Genomic DNA, 17,507 nt, shown 5'->3' on the forward strand with positions numbered 1-17,507 from the left:
ACAGATCACTGCTTTCATCGTCGTTTCGGAGCCGCACCTGTCCAAATATTTAACGTGAACAAGTGGTCGTCGACATGTAGCTGGTTCCAAGCAGCTTACCTTGGATGCTGATTGTCTTCTTTGTTTAATCATTATGTTTTTGTTGAAAAGTTGGTAAGAAAAAAAATAAAAATCTATTAGAAAAAATAAATGTAAACGTTCAGTATAGGAAGTGAAGTGAAGCAGAAAGTAGCACTCACTCCCATGTGAAGCACTTTCTCTCATCCTGTTTGTCTAATCCTCACCCAACCCCCCCTCTCCGCTGCTTTTCTTTCCAATTGACTTTATTTTTCCCCCATTCATTAGAAGTCCTGTTTGTCATGTCTGATCAGCCCTGGAGGAAGATCATTTATTCATATCTGAGAAAGCAAGAGGTCACGAACCTCTTAATGCTGCTGCCACTTTTTGATTATTTATTTATTATATATACATACACATATGCACACACAGTGATCCCCCACTTTACCCCGGTTCGAATCTCACGCCCCCGGTTTATCGGCAAATTGCATTTGCAACATTAATTTATTTGGCTGATTTTCCCAGTCTCTCGCGAATAGCACGATAGACCAAAAACGTATAGCGAATTGTTTTTATGGACTTTTATGTTGAAATAACATTTATAAATTTTATAATTGTTAATTATAAAAATAAAGTAAGATGTTAATACAATACAGTAGTGTACCTAAATGGACGCCACCCCAAAAATGCTATTTTATCGCGGGCGGTTTTGGAACGTAAAATATATAAAACAGGCAAAATTAAAACCTTTAACGCAACCCCACATTTATTCATGAGGTCCTTTCTTGAATCAGATATTTTTTTTTAAAAAGACATTTTCGGTGGATTAATCACTAAACATTTGTTTTAATGATGCGCCAAGTCTCAAATCCAGCACCAAATACCGCCATTATGACATATGATGCACATATACCGGCAATCAAAACCGTCCGTGTGGAAACCTAGGATAAGTTTGGTGTCCTGATGATTTACGCAATTTTAAACATCACCATACTGTGTGTGAAGTCTTCAGTAGATATCCATGAGTTTTACTTCTTCATTCACAAGAAACTTAAATCACCACACGCCTCACCTAACGCATGCACTAAAACTGTTGTCTGCCATCTTGATTAACCGTATCTGGACTAGCCGTCCAACTAACTAACTAACGTGTGCTGCCTATCAGTAATAGCACACACTAGCCACTTCCTACTGCGTGTAGTAATGCAAATCTACGCAAGATTAATCAAGAATGATACACATGATAGACAAAACAAAACGGAGACAGGGTATATGTGCTACTAACTGTGGGCTTTCTAGATCTTTCTCGAATTCACTGCTCAAATACAGAAGGAATCAGAAATCATCCATCAGAAATACTTAATTTACTAAATGAATAAATGACTGGTAAAAGCATAACCAGCGATTTTTCTAATTATAATTGATTGCACGTATAAATATTCAACCCAGCCTTACGAAAATCACCATTTTCATTTCTGCCAGAGGCAAAAAGCCTCCAGGGTGCCATGTTAGCGTCACATCATTGACACTGTGTGTGTCCTTGTTAAAAAATATTGAGACGCACAGTGTAGAGTTTTTTCCTTCAGGGTTGGGGAGGGTTGCCATTTTGTTCTGTCCTGTTCACTTCAAATCTAATGATTCGCATCTCAACACACCTTGACATTTATGCTGCGTTTGTCTGCTTTTTATGTAGCACAACCGTCAGTTCGTAAGGCTGACCAGCGACCGCAGACGTGACAGGATAGGGCTTTGATCGATTTGAGATGGCACACAATGTCATCTGAAAACTTCACATCTGATACCCCCAAAAATTGAATGTCAGAACAAACAAACAGGACCACGTTAAAAGCCACGATTGTATATCTGGTATGTTGTTCTTTTCTTTTTTCTCCTAAAACAACAAAAACAACTTTATCAGTGTGCAATAATCTGGTGCTGTTGTGCAGAACATCGTTTTAATTGCTTCAGCTTTAATCGGCTTTGTGGAGGAGGCCGTTTGTTTGTTTTCTTGCTAGGCAACCAAGTGCTCTTTATTAGTACACTGTAGGGTTCCCAAAGGGTTCCCCCCCCACCACCACCAACCCAATCCCATTTGGGAAATGGGTTGGTGCACAATAAACACAAATATAAAATCTCATTTTCACACAATGATCAGCATCAATCATTTTGACTGACTCATACAGAGATCTCAAGCATGTTTAGAAAACAAAAATCTTGAAGATTGGCCAACTTTAATAAAGATCAGTTAAAGATATTTTATTAATATTTTCCTATTGTGTCTTTTTTTTGTGTTATTCTTGTTATTGTAATCCTCCACTACTGCTCGACTGGTCCCACCAGTCTCTCAGGGTCCAAGAAGACCTGCTTCCAGACTCTTTTCGGTTTTGACACTGAGGTAGTGGAACAAGCTTTTACTTGATGTACAAACACCTCAGTATCTAACAGTCTTCAAACAATGTCTAAAGACCTACCTCTTCCAGCACCTCGAGGCCATGTCCACACTAATACATTTTTCATATGTAAAGGCGTATTTTCTCTCCGTTGTAGCCTTTCCGTCCAAACGAGACGCGTTTTCGGTCAATAGAAATGTAGCTTGTTGGAAACGCTCTCCAAAGTGGACCGGTTTGAAAAACGCCGTCTTCGTGTCACAGTGCGGATTTCACAGGGCTGGAAAGTTAATAAACTGCCGGCAGAAATGATGCAGGTGGAGGAGTCTTACGGATGCAAGCGTTTTCAGACGTTTTGTTGTGGATGTGCAACTTTCAGGTAATGACTGAAAACGATGACTGGAAAAAAAAAAACGTAACTTTTTTTTTTTTTTTAGACGAAAGCATAGTTTGCAAATTGTTCCTGATTAGTGTAGACATAGCCTAAATTAGCACTTCATTAACAACAAACTGACAACGAAAAATCGCACTAGCTTCTCTCCAAACAGAGGATTGGACCGATGGGATTCTGACTCCGAAGAACCTGCATTAGAATGTATTCATTAATAGAGACTTCAGACAACTTTGTAAGTCACTTTGGATAAGCGAAATACCACAAATGTACTTAACTGACCCAAAATGTATTTCCAATGGACAACCAACGTTCAGAGAAGAAAGAAAAATAAATAAAATACACTTTGATTGCAATGATCACTTTGGAGACACTGGAGTAGCACGTTTATTTCATCATTAAGCCAAGTGTGAGAATTTTCGTCCAACTTTCCAACAAGTATCACGCCTGCACTAATCATCATGGGTCTGCATTAAGACGGAAACCTCTTACTCACCAATTTTACCCCCTACCCTCTTCGCTAAAGTAGTATTTTGTAGTGCGTATTTTTTTTTTTAATCAATTTCGAACAAGAACAGGCCAAAATCAGTGCTCAAATTTCAGGACTTACACCTCCAAGCTGTGTCTTGGGTAAGAAAAATGGCACATGAGCGGCAAATAGACTAGATTTTCCCTGTACTGGGGTTCTTGAGATTTGTTTCAAATGAAGCGAAAAGAAACAATACATATAATCAGAGCTTTTAGTGCCATGCAATGCTTGTATCTGGATCTCTATTACTTCACTGCTTCATATATACCTGTGTGTACCACAGAATGCCCCAAAACAATGGAAAACCCTGGAGGTAGAAATTTCAGTTTGTGAATTGTGTCATATATATATCTATCTATCTATCTCATATCTTCTTTTTATGTTTGTTTGTAGCTACTTACGGTGTTCTATGCCCAATTTAGTTGGTTCTCTTTCCCCACAACTACCAACCAAGCCTTCCCATAACTAAAATACACTTCTAAACTGGATGCTCCATGCACTACTGTGGTATCTGTGTATACACACACACACACACACACACACACAAGGGAACAGGTGATGTATGTAGCTATGTAAATAATGAGTCACTAGGAAAAGAATCAGCTGTCCATCGTTGCTCCAAAGGTCCTGCATTTCATTGATATCACACAAATGCTTAACCAATCTCAGGACTTTTGCTCAAGGCCAACATGGCAAAAGCCCAATAGATGAACATTGACGTCAAGCCATGGCACAAGACAACTAGGCTAATTGGCTTATAAGCCCATCAATCAACCCACTCAAGCCTCAGACCTCAGTGGCTCTCAATGGGTTTAATTAATGTCACCTGTGACTCGGAATTCCTTCTATTATACGCCAGCTCCAGTGTCACATCTCAGCACGGGTTCTGAATGACCTGCTGGGAAACTGGCTCATGAAATGTCACGAAGATACCCGGCTATCAGTGTACTGAGTGATGGGTTACAAATTGGATGACTGTAACTCGGTGGTAGCTGCCAGATATTGACATTTTCCTCTCATTGACACAATTTTAGTAACTGCCTTGGTGGTGCTACGTTATTTGGAAGTCTAAGGTAAGCTGCGGTTCGTTGGAGTGTGTTGGTGCAAGAAACCTAAAACGTTGGTTTATACCCCTTGCATAGGTGTGGATGGTACACTGACTTGAACTTTAGGTATCCCATTAAACGGTATTCCCACCTTGTACACTTAGTATTTCCAGGATAGGTTCTGGAGTTACTATGGACTCTGACCAAGATTGAGAAGTATCTCAAGATGGAAGGAAAGACAAATGTGGCAGATATACAAGGCTTCATGGTGATTTAGCATGAGCTGTAAACCATGCCAATGCTTCACCTTCCTGTATATGTATGCGCATCTTCATAACTGAGGCCGATGCGATTCGCAACTTGATGTATAGCCAACCCTACAATACACATAAAGCAGCTGCCAATGCGATACGATTCAACCGATTGCGAAGAAGTGTGATCCTATTTTGATTAGATTCAACTGTAAAAATATGATGCTCTGCAAATCAATGTCAAATATAGCTTACTTTTATTTCTTTGGATCAGACAGACAGCAAGTCATACATTTACTTAAATGGCTTCTGAATTTTTCCCAAATAAAGAAATGAGATGAAACAAAACCAGATGTTTTTTTTTCCTGTTTTGTTTCCGGGAAGATGCAGCTCTACCTCTGCCATGTTAATCTATATTCTATGTGACTCTCAGAACACAGCTCGGTCTTCATAGTGTTGTAAAACTTCACGTTTACATTCTGTAGCAGTGGTGGTGCCGAGAGAACGTGAACAGTTTAGCGAGGAGAAATCGATCTGCATATCAAATATTGGTCACAAATTATTTCCCACTTTCTAAATAATAAAAGTGTAGTGCATGCACTAAAAGTTTATATATAATAGCTTTTTTTTATTGATGCAAATATGTTAAAAACAATGCATCGCGATACAAATGCCAACTTGTAACCGATGCACATTTTTTTTTAATCGATGAATCACATTGTTAACTTTTATAGCGATGCACCGATGCGAAATTGGTGAATCTTAACATCCCTATTATACACTGATTATTGACAAGGGTGCCATGTGCAACTCTGCATACTTTTTAAATACATTCATTTCAGTTCCACTCCCATTGTTGCTCAAGCTCTAACCATGTAACCCTGCAATACAGCCAGGAATATCCTTCTCAATCATTACACAATATATATTTTAATAACATCCGGGAGCCTGCGGAAATCAATCTTGGAGCGTAGCACGTTTTCTTTGCTGTGGATGTTGATGGAGCTCAGCGGTTGGAGCTCAGTAACACTAATGTGGACTTTTCTGTTATTCCAGCCAAGCTTTGAGACCCCATGCTGGCTACACAATGACAGCTGGGACTGAAATAGGGTTACGGTTACATTATAGCAAGGCTTAGCATCTGTGCTAGTGAGAGCCAGGTTTTTATATGCCGAGTGGAAGGGCAGGAAAATCATACGACCTCCGAGATGGAAACGGAGGTTTATATTTCAGCTGTACGGTCGGGTTGCCAGTGCTCCATGATATTAGTGCAGATAGATAGAGTTCTTTACTGAACCCTGAGGGAAATCGCTTTTGTCGCAGTAGCAGAAGATAAACAACCGAAAGATGGGAAGGAATGGAAATAAACTTTTAGGACTTTGACAGTATGTCTTTGGAAAATAGCCATAAAAATAGCACTTAATCCAAACAAATTATTATTATTTATTTCTTTTTTTGACCACCAGTACATAATTGTGCAAGTTTACAAATTTTCCAATCATATTATTGTCCTTTTTCTGACCCTATTTAAATTTTTAAATTAAGATTTTCCAATTTTTTGTATAATGTTTATACATTTCTTTTTTCATTTTTACTCCCAGATTTGAATTTATGTGCATTTGTTATCTTATTTTCCTAAACATTGTATTTTTTTTTGTTTGTTTTTTTATTAATTTTTTTTTTACTTTTCCTTTTTTTCCCACAAAATGTTTCCTCTATTCTTCCAGTTTTTGGGAAATTAAAATGTTAAACAATATTTTATTTTTCTTGTAAATTCTTGTAATTTCCCTAATCTTATTTTTCATATGTTTCTATTGCTAATTTTCTAATCACCTTGCGTCATGAACTCTACAACAACATCCACTTCTATCAAGTAATAATTTATGTTTTTTTATTTATTTATGAGCACCAGAACGTGATTGTGTGATTGCGCTTTTACATAAAATAACGGGAGCGATTTTTATATGTCGTTCTGTAAGGAGGGTTACTATTAATATTGCTCTCCACTGAAGCCAACGACATGTTCCAAGTCGAAGGTTTCAAGTAAACTCTGCCTATTGTGCATAACAGTCATGCAATTGAATGCAAACATGCAGAATTTGCTACCGTAATTTCCAGACTATAAAGCGCACCCATATATAAGCCACACGCACTGAATTTTACAAATATTTTTATTTTTAACATAAATAAGCCGCACCTGTCTATAAGCCGTACACTAATGTACTTTACACAGGCTTTAACGAAAGACACGTTACACACGGTGTAACAGGTGAAATATGTTGCGCTTCCTTTAGGAGCATAGCGGTATTTTGGGAATAGCCTGCCACTGCATTTTTCCAGTATTACTGCGTGTGTTCAAGACGAGGATTATGTCCTTATTATTTTCTGATGCTCAGTTCTGAATTTCTTTGACTAACCCTTAACGCTGTTGCCAAGAAAAATAAAAAAGCACGAGTTTTGGAAACCTGTCTGTGCTTATATGATTTCTGTTGCAACTGGAGTTAGCGAGCTCTCCCTTCACCCAGACTCGACGCGCTACAACGGCTTGCATCTAAACAGTAGCCGACCAAGAAAGTCATTGTTCACTGTCTTCCTTCTTCCTTTCACAACTATTTCTCTCGGGAGTTTATCATTTGGCATCGTCGTGCGTTTAGAAATCACCCGATGGAAGTTTTTTCTCCCGAAGCCGTGCAGCTCAGAACACACGTGAGGTGCGTTTTTTCGTTTCCGTTCGGAAATTTCATTGGTCTTATGTTATGGGGTTCATTTTTTTGGCTTAAAGTTTGTGAAACCGGGAAAAACCCAGGAAAAATTCATAAATTAGCCGCTACGTTGTATAAGCCGCGGGGTTCAAAACGTGTGAAAAAAGTAGCGGCTTATAGTTCGAAAAATACGGTAATTGAATCCTTAATATGCAGAAGCAACTCAAATCACAACTGAATTTGGCTCATATGCTGCTTTGTGTTCCTTGAAGCGTGCCGTTATACTGTCAGAGAACTCTAAAAACCATGTAGTATTTTGTGTGTTTTTTTGGGGTTCTTTTTATTCGCATACATGCAAACAAAAGTCTGGTCCTTACACATCCAGCTTCTGTTCACCATGGAATAAATAAACCAATCCTTCCAAAAATAAACAAATAAATAAATCAAGTTTAAACGAGCTCCTCTCTCCACTCGTTCTCCAAAAAAAAAAAAAAACTTCTTTTGTTCAGAGTCTTCCAAGCGTCACGAAACCGCACTATTCTGCAGAGACATCCACAACTCTGTCATTGATGTAGGACTAAAGCTGAAATGAGCTCTTTAAGAGCTAGACGAGCAGAACCGTATGCAGCCTGACTTCCAATTTTGAAAAAAAAAAAGGTGAAAAAAAAAATTTCACCAATGTGCCACACGACCCGCTTTGCCTCAGGGGCACCTTGAGCTTGACTTCCTGCTAAGAAGCTTTAGAAAATCGTACCTGAATAGAAAAATGCATGTCTGTAGAGCTAAAACACATACTTGGGTTGTCAAAAAAAATTCCAAATTTAAACATAAGACATTTTTGCCAACTTACTGTCACTTCGTCTGCTGTAGGTTGTGCCAAGCATATGCTGTTTGTGATTTAAATTAAATATTTCTGGCTGTTAGAGCGATGAATCAAAATATGCACAGCTTATTTATTACCCTCGCAGAAACAATTTAGACACGTTTCTTTGAAATAGTGTTTAATGCTGAATACATTTCCAATGATTGAAGAGTCATTAAGGCGGTTTTAAAAGTTATAGGTTAAAAGTATAATTTTTTGGCCATAAATCCTGCAGCATGTCTTTAAAAAAAAAAAACTTAGGTCTACATTTGTATATTTTTTTATTCAATTCTGGATTTTATTCAAGTATCACACCCTGACGTCTTCTCATAATCCTCATCTTTGGCCCATTCATTGATTTTCATGTCCTGTAGTAATTCTTTCACAGGTACTCATTTTCCCTTTGGACTGCACAGCTGTCTAATACGGCGTTTCATGAAAATGGCTGCATTTTTGCCAAATTGCACCAGAATGTAGAGACTCGAAAGCATTAGGTTTTCACAGGTACATCCCCAGAAAAGCTTTGTAGACCGTTCGGTAAGCATGGGATAATAGATGCTTTAGAGGATTCTCATGGGCTTGATGGCCCCAAAATATGGACCGAGTCACTGGTGATTTACGAGAAATGGAAAACAGAGGCAGTGTAAATATGGTGTTTTTGTTAGATACTTCGTATTGCTTTCAGAACCCTGCTGGAGTTTATCAATACGATGGCAGCTTTAAGAGCTTCATTCATCTCAATACAATGAGACAACTAAGCATATTGGAGTTTCATTGATCTGTTGTTCGTGGATTCGTATTGTGAGGCTTCTAGTGTTTTATAGCTTTGTATTAATATCATCTTTTTTTTTCTTTTCCAGAAATTGCAACAGGGGAATGGAGGAGGTTTCGAACACACCAATGTTCTGGTTTTTAAGTATGTTCTACATATTCTCTTGAGTTCAACATTTATTTAGGAGCATACTGCAAAATTTCAAAACAAATCAAAACTACCAAATGTGATGCAGACTGTTGGTGACAGCGAGCTCTTACTGTACCATTTGCATCAAATTAGTTTTGTAGTATCTGACTATTTGCAGATCAAGATCAAAATTAAGTTTGTTATTATACTATACAGACAAAAATATTGACGCACCTGAATTTTCCAGCCATATGTGCATCTTTCACAAAGCTGGAGGCACACAAATGTATAGGATGTCTTTGGATGTGGTAGCTTGAAATTTCCCTTACTTGAACAAGGAGAACCCAAACCTGCACCCCAGGCCTCCTCGCCTCACCTACATAACTACCTGACTTTACTAACACCCTTATGTTGTTGAATGTATCTCACACAAATCTTTACAAGCACACTCGAATTTCTAAAATCTTCCCAGAAGAGTGGAGGTTATTAGAACAGCAAATGAGAAGCAAACGTTGAACAGGACGTCATGTGTCAGATGCAGTTGCATTACAAATCCACAACGATCCTTTATCTGATCATTTTCTTCAATAGCAGTCTGGAGAGAATATTAAATCTCAATAAAATAAATATTCATCCTCGTTTGATGGTCTGCCAGTTAGTCAAAGTGAGTACAGAGCAACTCGGATGCACGCCAAGGAAAATAAAATAAATAATACAAAGTTTAGAAAATATTAGAGCAGGTCAGGGAGAGAATAAATGGTTTTATTTAATGCTGACCTTGGGGACGGAAGACTGCGCATGAGGCCAGAGGCAGCAACAGTTCAGTGCATCATTCAAATAATCCCATCAAATGAGGCATACAAGCAATTATTTCCCATTTTATTTATTTACTTGCAATTATTTATTTTTTATTAAATTATAAATACTTTAATACTAAGTCAAAAAACCCTGTCCAAAAAAAAAATAGAGTCAAAAAGTCAAAAAAAAAATTAATGTTTAAATTTATTTAAATGTATTCATTCAATTTGTATATATTTAAGTTCAAATTAAAGTAACACACATTTTATAAAAAAAAAAAAAAAAAATATATATATATATATATATATATATATATATATATATATATATATATATATATATTAGTTATTAACTTTTTATAAATTTTTATTTAATATTTTTTGTAATTATTAATGCAATTGATTTCTTCAAATGTTTTGATTTATATTATTTATTCCCTAATTTACTGTATATTTATCTACATTGGACCAAGCAATAATGACTGCTTGGCCCATAGCACAAATACTGTGTTCTGAAATTAACAGGGCAAATTAACATTCATAAGATCAAGGAGTGATTCCTAGAACATCTCCGGTTAATGCTGAGCATCATTGTGACACAAGCAAAAAAAAAAAAAAAAATCCATAATCTACGTTCTATGTAGCCAGGAGCTTGATGTAATCAAAGGATGTCCAAATTAAAATTAGGACCATGCTGCTGTTCAGTTGGTGGATTTTTTTCTCCCGAGGCCAGAAACAAACTTGCTTTCAGAAATGAAATTGTATCGATTTTCAAAAGACATAACACAGTGACACGCTTGGCTCACCGCCGTGTAACGAGACGACTGAACACACACTTACACTGGGGTTTGTACCACAACAGAAACATTAAAAGTTACATGTCAAACACAGATTTAAGCCCTGAGCTCAGTACAAGCTAACTATCCACGTAGCTAACTCACCGAGACACATTAGTTCCTTTTTAGTAACAAAGAATTTGAGTATTAGACAGAAGTAATCTTTAAAATGTTCCTGCTTGTGTGCTAAGAAAGAAAAAAGTTCTCACGTTTATTGTACCTGGTGAGTTGTCGATAATTTATGGGTTTTGGTGAACACCTTGGTCATTTTCTGATACAATAATACATACAAATATTAAATTGCAGTATCTGCAATTCGCAAATGATATACACATAACCTGCCCACATAAACACTTCATTTATGATGCTTATGATGCTAATGGTAGATGAACTATTCTTCTTGTTTTTGTCTAGGTTTGCTAAAGTAGCCCAAGCTGAACTCTGCATTTCCAAGCTTTGTATTTCTACCACTTCCATTGCTGTCCACAACCCATTGTATAGCCATCCTTATTGGGGAAAAAGAATCAGTCCTATATAAACACCAGCCATTTGAGTTTGACAAACAATACTTAAATTACTTCGTTTACTGGAACATATTAGCATATAGCCAAAAGATGCTAGTTGTGCATGAACTCTCCCTTTAGATGTTCACCTTGCTTCACCGTAGGCTGACGTTTTTTAGAAATTATATTCAGAGATTTAATTAGCAGCCTGAGGTGTCTATAGATGACTGAACTGGCTTCCAGAAACAGTCAAATAAACAAAACATCTAGAGCAACTCTGCCAATTACTACTGTTCAAACAAGGACACTCGTTCCCCTTTGCTCCTCATCTGGCGTGACAATTTACTTATTCATCGCTATGTTCCTGAGGTAACGAACAAGACGACATCTCAAGCGAAACCACAGGACGTTGACCTTCACAGAGTTGAAAAAAGTTGTTATCTCAACCATCGGCCAGTGTTTTGCTAATGGCTTAACTGAGTAGTCAGAGAATATATCTACCGCCGACGTGGTTTCTAGACACGGAAGCACCGAGGCAACGTGTCGCTAATGAACTTCTTCAAAGTGCCACTTTTAATTAGCAGGGAAGGGACCTTAGACAGTTTTCGAGCTCTAATGGAACAATCATTGTTAGCATGACTAAGCGCTCGAAGCAAAACGCGAGTCCCTGAGAGATGATGAAAATAATATGGTGGGGGTAGGAAAAAAAAAATGACAAAAAAGAGAAGAAAGAAAGAAACGGACTGCCTGAGTGCTCCAGAAGGATCCTTCTTTTGGCAAATCGAATACAGTATTCCCATCAGTTTAAAGCTACCGAGCCAGAACTTCACTTTATTTCTCTGATTTCCTACCTGCAGTGCTTGTGAGGGCCACTTAAGGTCTCGATGACAAAACACTCGCCATCGTTGAGGCAATAGGCCAAGTCTTTCTCCTGACACGGCTTGAAGTGCTCCGATTTCAAGGGTGGGAGGGTTGGGGCCGCTGCAAGACAAACACAAGAGAAACAAAATGTCTGGTTAGCAAAGTGTATGAGGTAATGAAGTATAAATAAAGTGGGCAAGGACGGCATAAAGACAAACAAGACACCACAAGTGATTGGCTGCCAGTTGTGGCTATGAAATCTTTATATTTGCTCAATTACTCAGCAACACTTTCGGCCTTATGAAATATTTGAAATATTCGGCGAGTTATATATGCAAAGTCTATATTACCACAGGGTCATAGGACAAATAACTAAAAATTTACCAAAAGACAAAAGTGTCCTGTTTTCAACCTCTTCTATTACAGCTGTGCATCTTTTACAGTGCTTCGAACTATAACATTTCCACAGGATATTTTTTATGATAACATTTTTTAATAAATTTTTTTTGGAGACAAAATACACCCACATTTGATTACATTTCAAAGCATCTGGAAAGCATTTGATGCATCCATTCAAAACAATTCACCCATTATCCTGTACAACAGTATAAGTGTGGCTAACTTGGTGTTTTTGTGTCTAGTGATCAACACAGTGATATCTGAGCAGATATTAGCAGTCTTGTTCTGCATAAGGCACCCCTCTTCAAAGCTGCATGGTATACAAACTGAGAGAACATGTCTACTTGACAAGCCTAAATAAGCTGCACTTGCATGAGCCAATCTTTGTCCCAATCACCAGTTCCCAATAACCAAACACAGGTCATGATAATTTACATTGACCAATCACTTATTTTTCTAATTTCCAATGAGGAATCACAATTGCTACCAAGGACCACTTTTTCACTTCTAAATGTTCTACCCAATGTCCAACATTGCTCCCAATGATTCTTCCCAACAACTTTCATTGTTCCTGGTAACCAAAAACTAATCACCATTGTTTCCAATGACCAATCACCAAATGCAACTGTTCCAAATAATCATTGGTCTAAAATGTATGAGTAAATGTACTTTGTTACTGTACTTAAGTAATTGTTGGCTACTTTCTAGTTTTATTGAGTATGAAAGACAATTATTATTCAGTATATGTACTTTTTACTTCACTATATTTTATTTATTAAATTATATATAATTTAATAATATTTTATAAAAATAAATATAATTTATTAAATTATATTTATTTATTAAATTATATATTATATATAATATATATTTATTAAATATATATTATATATATTTTATTTATTAAATGACAATGAACGTTACCGCTTTCTCGACCGTGGCTTATTTGTTCTTATTGGTTGTTAGCTATTTTATTTGTCCGTTGAATACTATTGTGTGTTAATTAAAGATCCCTTTTTTAAAGATTGCTTTACTACTACTTTTTTTTTTTTACCAACTTTAATCTGTTTTATTCTGGCATGTTGAAGAGGTTGTTGTGTTTATTGTTAATGCAGTGTTATGGTGTACAATTTGACTAGTGCACCTTTAAGCCTACTTTCAGTACGAGTCAAATACTCAAGCACTGTTCAATTCAGATACGCAGACATTTACTCAAGTCATATTAGAATTGGTGAATTTTAAATTGCAATAGAGTGAATTTTGCAGTAAGGTATCTTTTACTCAAGTATGATTTTCAGGTACTCTTTACACCTCCGATCAGTGCTGTTCCTGTTTTTGTTAAAGAATACACCCACATGTGAGTCCTGTTTCCTTGTGGGTCCGATTTTTTTCTTGAAAACATCCTCCGCATCCTTTCAAATCCTATTATAATGTGAAACAGTGCGTCCCACTTTCACAAGATTGCATCATGAGGTATGATTATATATTTTAGTATAATTGAATATCTTATTTGTGAAATTTGGTATAAATTATTAAATAAGTAGCAGTCATTATTCTTCACTAACGCACCATGTTCAAGTGATTGTTGACCAATTAAATGCGATTTGAACGCTAATAACTAAGAAATGAAAAATATTTGGGAAAATAATCTGATTTGAGAAAATACTATAATATTTTCTTTTGCATGGATTTTAATAACGGCTATTATTTTCCATCCATCATCAGTGCAACAGTAAATCTAGAGAATCTGTCCTGGGAGTACTGGAGTGAGATGAGGATACCTGCTCAATGGGATGCCAATATATCATAGACCCCCCCACACACATTCACACCTAGGGGCAATTTGTCACATCATATATACCTACCAGCATTGTTTTGGGAGGTTGGGGAAAACAGGAGATCCCAGAGTGTATTCCAAGTGAATGTGGAATAATTCAGAAACAAAAACAACTGAACTGAGGACTCAATCGCAGTGGTAAGCAACGCAAAAAAAAAACATACATCTGAAACATATATGAGGGGTGAAAGAGCTGCAGACACCACTGATCTATTTTTATACCTTCAAATTTCTGCCATAAGTCAGCAATGAAGCCATTAGCCTGGACAAGGCAACACTGTAATACAGTGTGTATGGTGTTATAACACAGCCGGGTGTTTGCTTTGTTTGCTGATCCGTGACTGCGAGAAGATGGATTGAGGAGAGAGACGATCATTCTCGCAGGCCTAATGAGATTAATACAGGAAGCGGTCCACTGTTTGGGAATAAGGCTCCATCATGATGAATAGGATGCACTCCTGCATTCGCGAGAGCCTGCATAATATCGGAACGTTGCTATTTTTTACTCCTATCGACACACAGCGCTCAGCCTGTCAGCATGCTGACCATAGAACATGATTAATGAAATTGGGCTCGAACATATCTTGTAGCTACACTTCAAACCCTCGTGAGTGCGTCCGGATAACAGGAAGGTGTAGGGGCGCCAGCACAAAACGCTTTCATTTAAACAGAAAAGAATAAACCGACGCTTCTCGCCAAATACTAAGCACCAAGCATAAAGAATACCAATAAAGATATGAAGCTCAACTTTGTGTACAAAGGCAATAAATTCTTGCTAATCTTGCATCTATAAACGTGACGCAACACCCCTTTTACAAAAAGGCAGTTCAGACATCGCTAGCCCTGAGGATCATGGATTTTTCTTGAGACAGTTCTAACATCTTTTGTCTACGCTGAAGGCAAAATAGTGGAGGAGAGATAGAAGGATGGAGGGATGGAATTCCCTTGAGCTCTTTTCCACTGCTGTCTTTCAGAATCAGCATTCCTCTAGGTTCCTAGAGGCATAGCCTTTAGACAAGGTCAGAGGGTATCAATCAGTGCTGGAGATGCAGTAAAGATGACACCAGGAGAGAATGGAGAACAGAGAAGGACGAGGACGCGCTCGCCGACAGGATTGATGGCAAACGTCTAATAATTCTAGTTAAGTGCTTCTAGAACAGTCCTTTGAGAACTTTGGATGGAACTATTGGGTTGTCAGGGGACAAATACATTCCAGTTTTCTCATTCTAGTGATCCATGTCTTGGTATTTGAGTCTCTTCAGATGAGTACAGACATAAAATACTATGGCATGTGATAATATACATGTTTAATGCCGTTCTACCTTGTGTTCGAGGTTCATCAGGTAGGCACCACATCTAGCTCCACTTGTGTGATCAATTCTCTTCTCTATGGAATAAAACCATCCAGACACACCATCTCTTTACAGCTAAGTTTGAAAACGCTGCAATCCAAACATTTAAATAGACGGGTTGTTAGCATGTCAATCCTTTGGATCAGGACCTCTCCCGAACTGCCATCTCTGTTTTTGAAGAACAAGCCTGATTGGCTTTTTTGTTGTTCACAGCTGTTCTCCAAAGTTCATAGGAAAATGAATAAATTTCTACACAAAAGGTTAGCACGGCCTAGTTAACTTTTTGTCTCAGTTCAATAAATGTCAGCCTGACGCAACCAAGATCTGCCTGCATATTGTTTTTCTTCAGTATTAACTTTTTTTTTTTTTATAAAATATTGTGTTCAGTCTAGCGCAACATGTCCATTAATCCTTGTCAAAAGCTGTGTGATTATTAGAAACTATGTAAATTCCTTCTTCCTGCTTCAGAAATGTCTGTATCTTTAGTGTATGCAATTGACATACCTTCATGTCAGGGTTCATATTTAAAAATGTTCCATTTTCTTTTTCTGAGAAAAGCACTGTGTGAAAAGATTTCTGGAACTGCAATGTCTAGTCTAGGATTTGTATTTAATGTGTGTGGGAAAATGTAGGCTAGCATTATAATTCCACTTTGTTTTGGGGAGCATTAGGACAAAATGTGTCATTGAATGTCCCAAAAAAGAAAAACCTGCCTAAAAGCTTTTGCTTTGCCAATAATCGCTCACTTTTACCTCTTTTTTTTTTTTTTTTATAAAGGTCAGTGGCAATTTACTGCCTGAAAAGGAAATACTGATTTCATCTTTAGGCTTCGCTGACCATTCATTGTCAGTAACCTTTTCATCAGATTACTGGCCCTGAGGGTTGTTTATGACAAAAGAACTCTTGAATCCCACTAGCTAAGACTTTCTAGACAGAAAAAAATTAAATCTACAACCAGTAACTTGACAAAGCTTAGAACCCTGGTCAGATTGGCCTTGGACTTAGTGACAATCTAGAGATAAATACATTGGCGTCTGTGAAGACATTAGTAGTGCTACTGCACTGGATGTGACAAATCTCAGCTGCTGAGCAGACAAATTGAGAGAACATTACACATTGAGTTAAGTGAACAAGTCTGAATGAGCTGTACTTGCATGAATCCAATGTTCTAAGCAACCTGTCACCCATCACCATTGTTCCAGATGACAAATCACTGACAAAACATTGTTTCCCATGCCCAACACTGTTCCCAGTGACTGTTTACAACAGCGACCATTGTTCCTGATCACCATCGTTTTTATTGACCAATCACTACTTATCATTGTTCCCAATTATCAACATTGCTCCTAAGGATCGTTTCCAATGACTACTTATCACCACTGATCCCAATGACCCAACTTTAATGTTCACAGGACCAGTTGTTGTGATTAATCAAACACTTTTTTTTGAGATTCTTGGTGATAATAATAAACACTATTTATTTCATCCACAATTGTTTATTATATGCCTATTTCCAGACTACTCACTACCAATGTTCTCGTCAAGTAGGTTTTTTTTTTTGCCATGCCAACCATATACAGTAAAGTACACAGCAAAAAAAAAAAAAAAATATATATATATATATATATATATATATATATATATATATATATATATATATATATATAGAGAGAGAGAGAGAGAGAGAGAGAGAGAGAGAGAGAGAGAGAGAGAGATATTTAAACTAAAGTAAGACGCCTTGTTTGAAAATATAAGCAGTACAAAGTAGTACAGATTTTTTTTTATATAAATTTTAC

The 17,507-nt window shown here is 37.1% G+C and overlaps 1 protein-coding gene across 2 annotated transcripts in view; it reads right to left on the reverse strand.

Moving 5' to 3' along the window:
* LOC124376103 (pro-neuregulin-3, membrane-bound isoform) overlaps positions 1-17,507 on the reverse strand; it is a 344,151-nt gene that overhangs the window by 114,571 nt on the left and 212,073 nt on the right. For both annotated transcript variants that reach the window (XM_046835022.1, XM_046835031.1), the window contains exon 2: positions 12,114-12,243. In XM_046835022.1, coding sequence (XP_046690978.1) covers positions 12,114-12,243 — 130 coding nt within the window. The remainder of the gene's footprint in view (positions 1-12,113; positions 12,244-17,507) is intronic.

The sequence above is a fragment of the Silurus meridionalis genome, chromosome 2 (assembly GCF_014805685.1).
Source record: "Silurus meridionalis isolate SWU-2019-XX chromosome 2, ASM1480568v1, whole genome shotgun sequence".
Classification (NCBI taxonomy): domain Eukaryota; kingdom Metazoa; phylum Chordata; class Actinopteri; order Siluriformes; family Siluridae; genus Silurus; species Silurus meridionalis.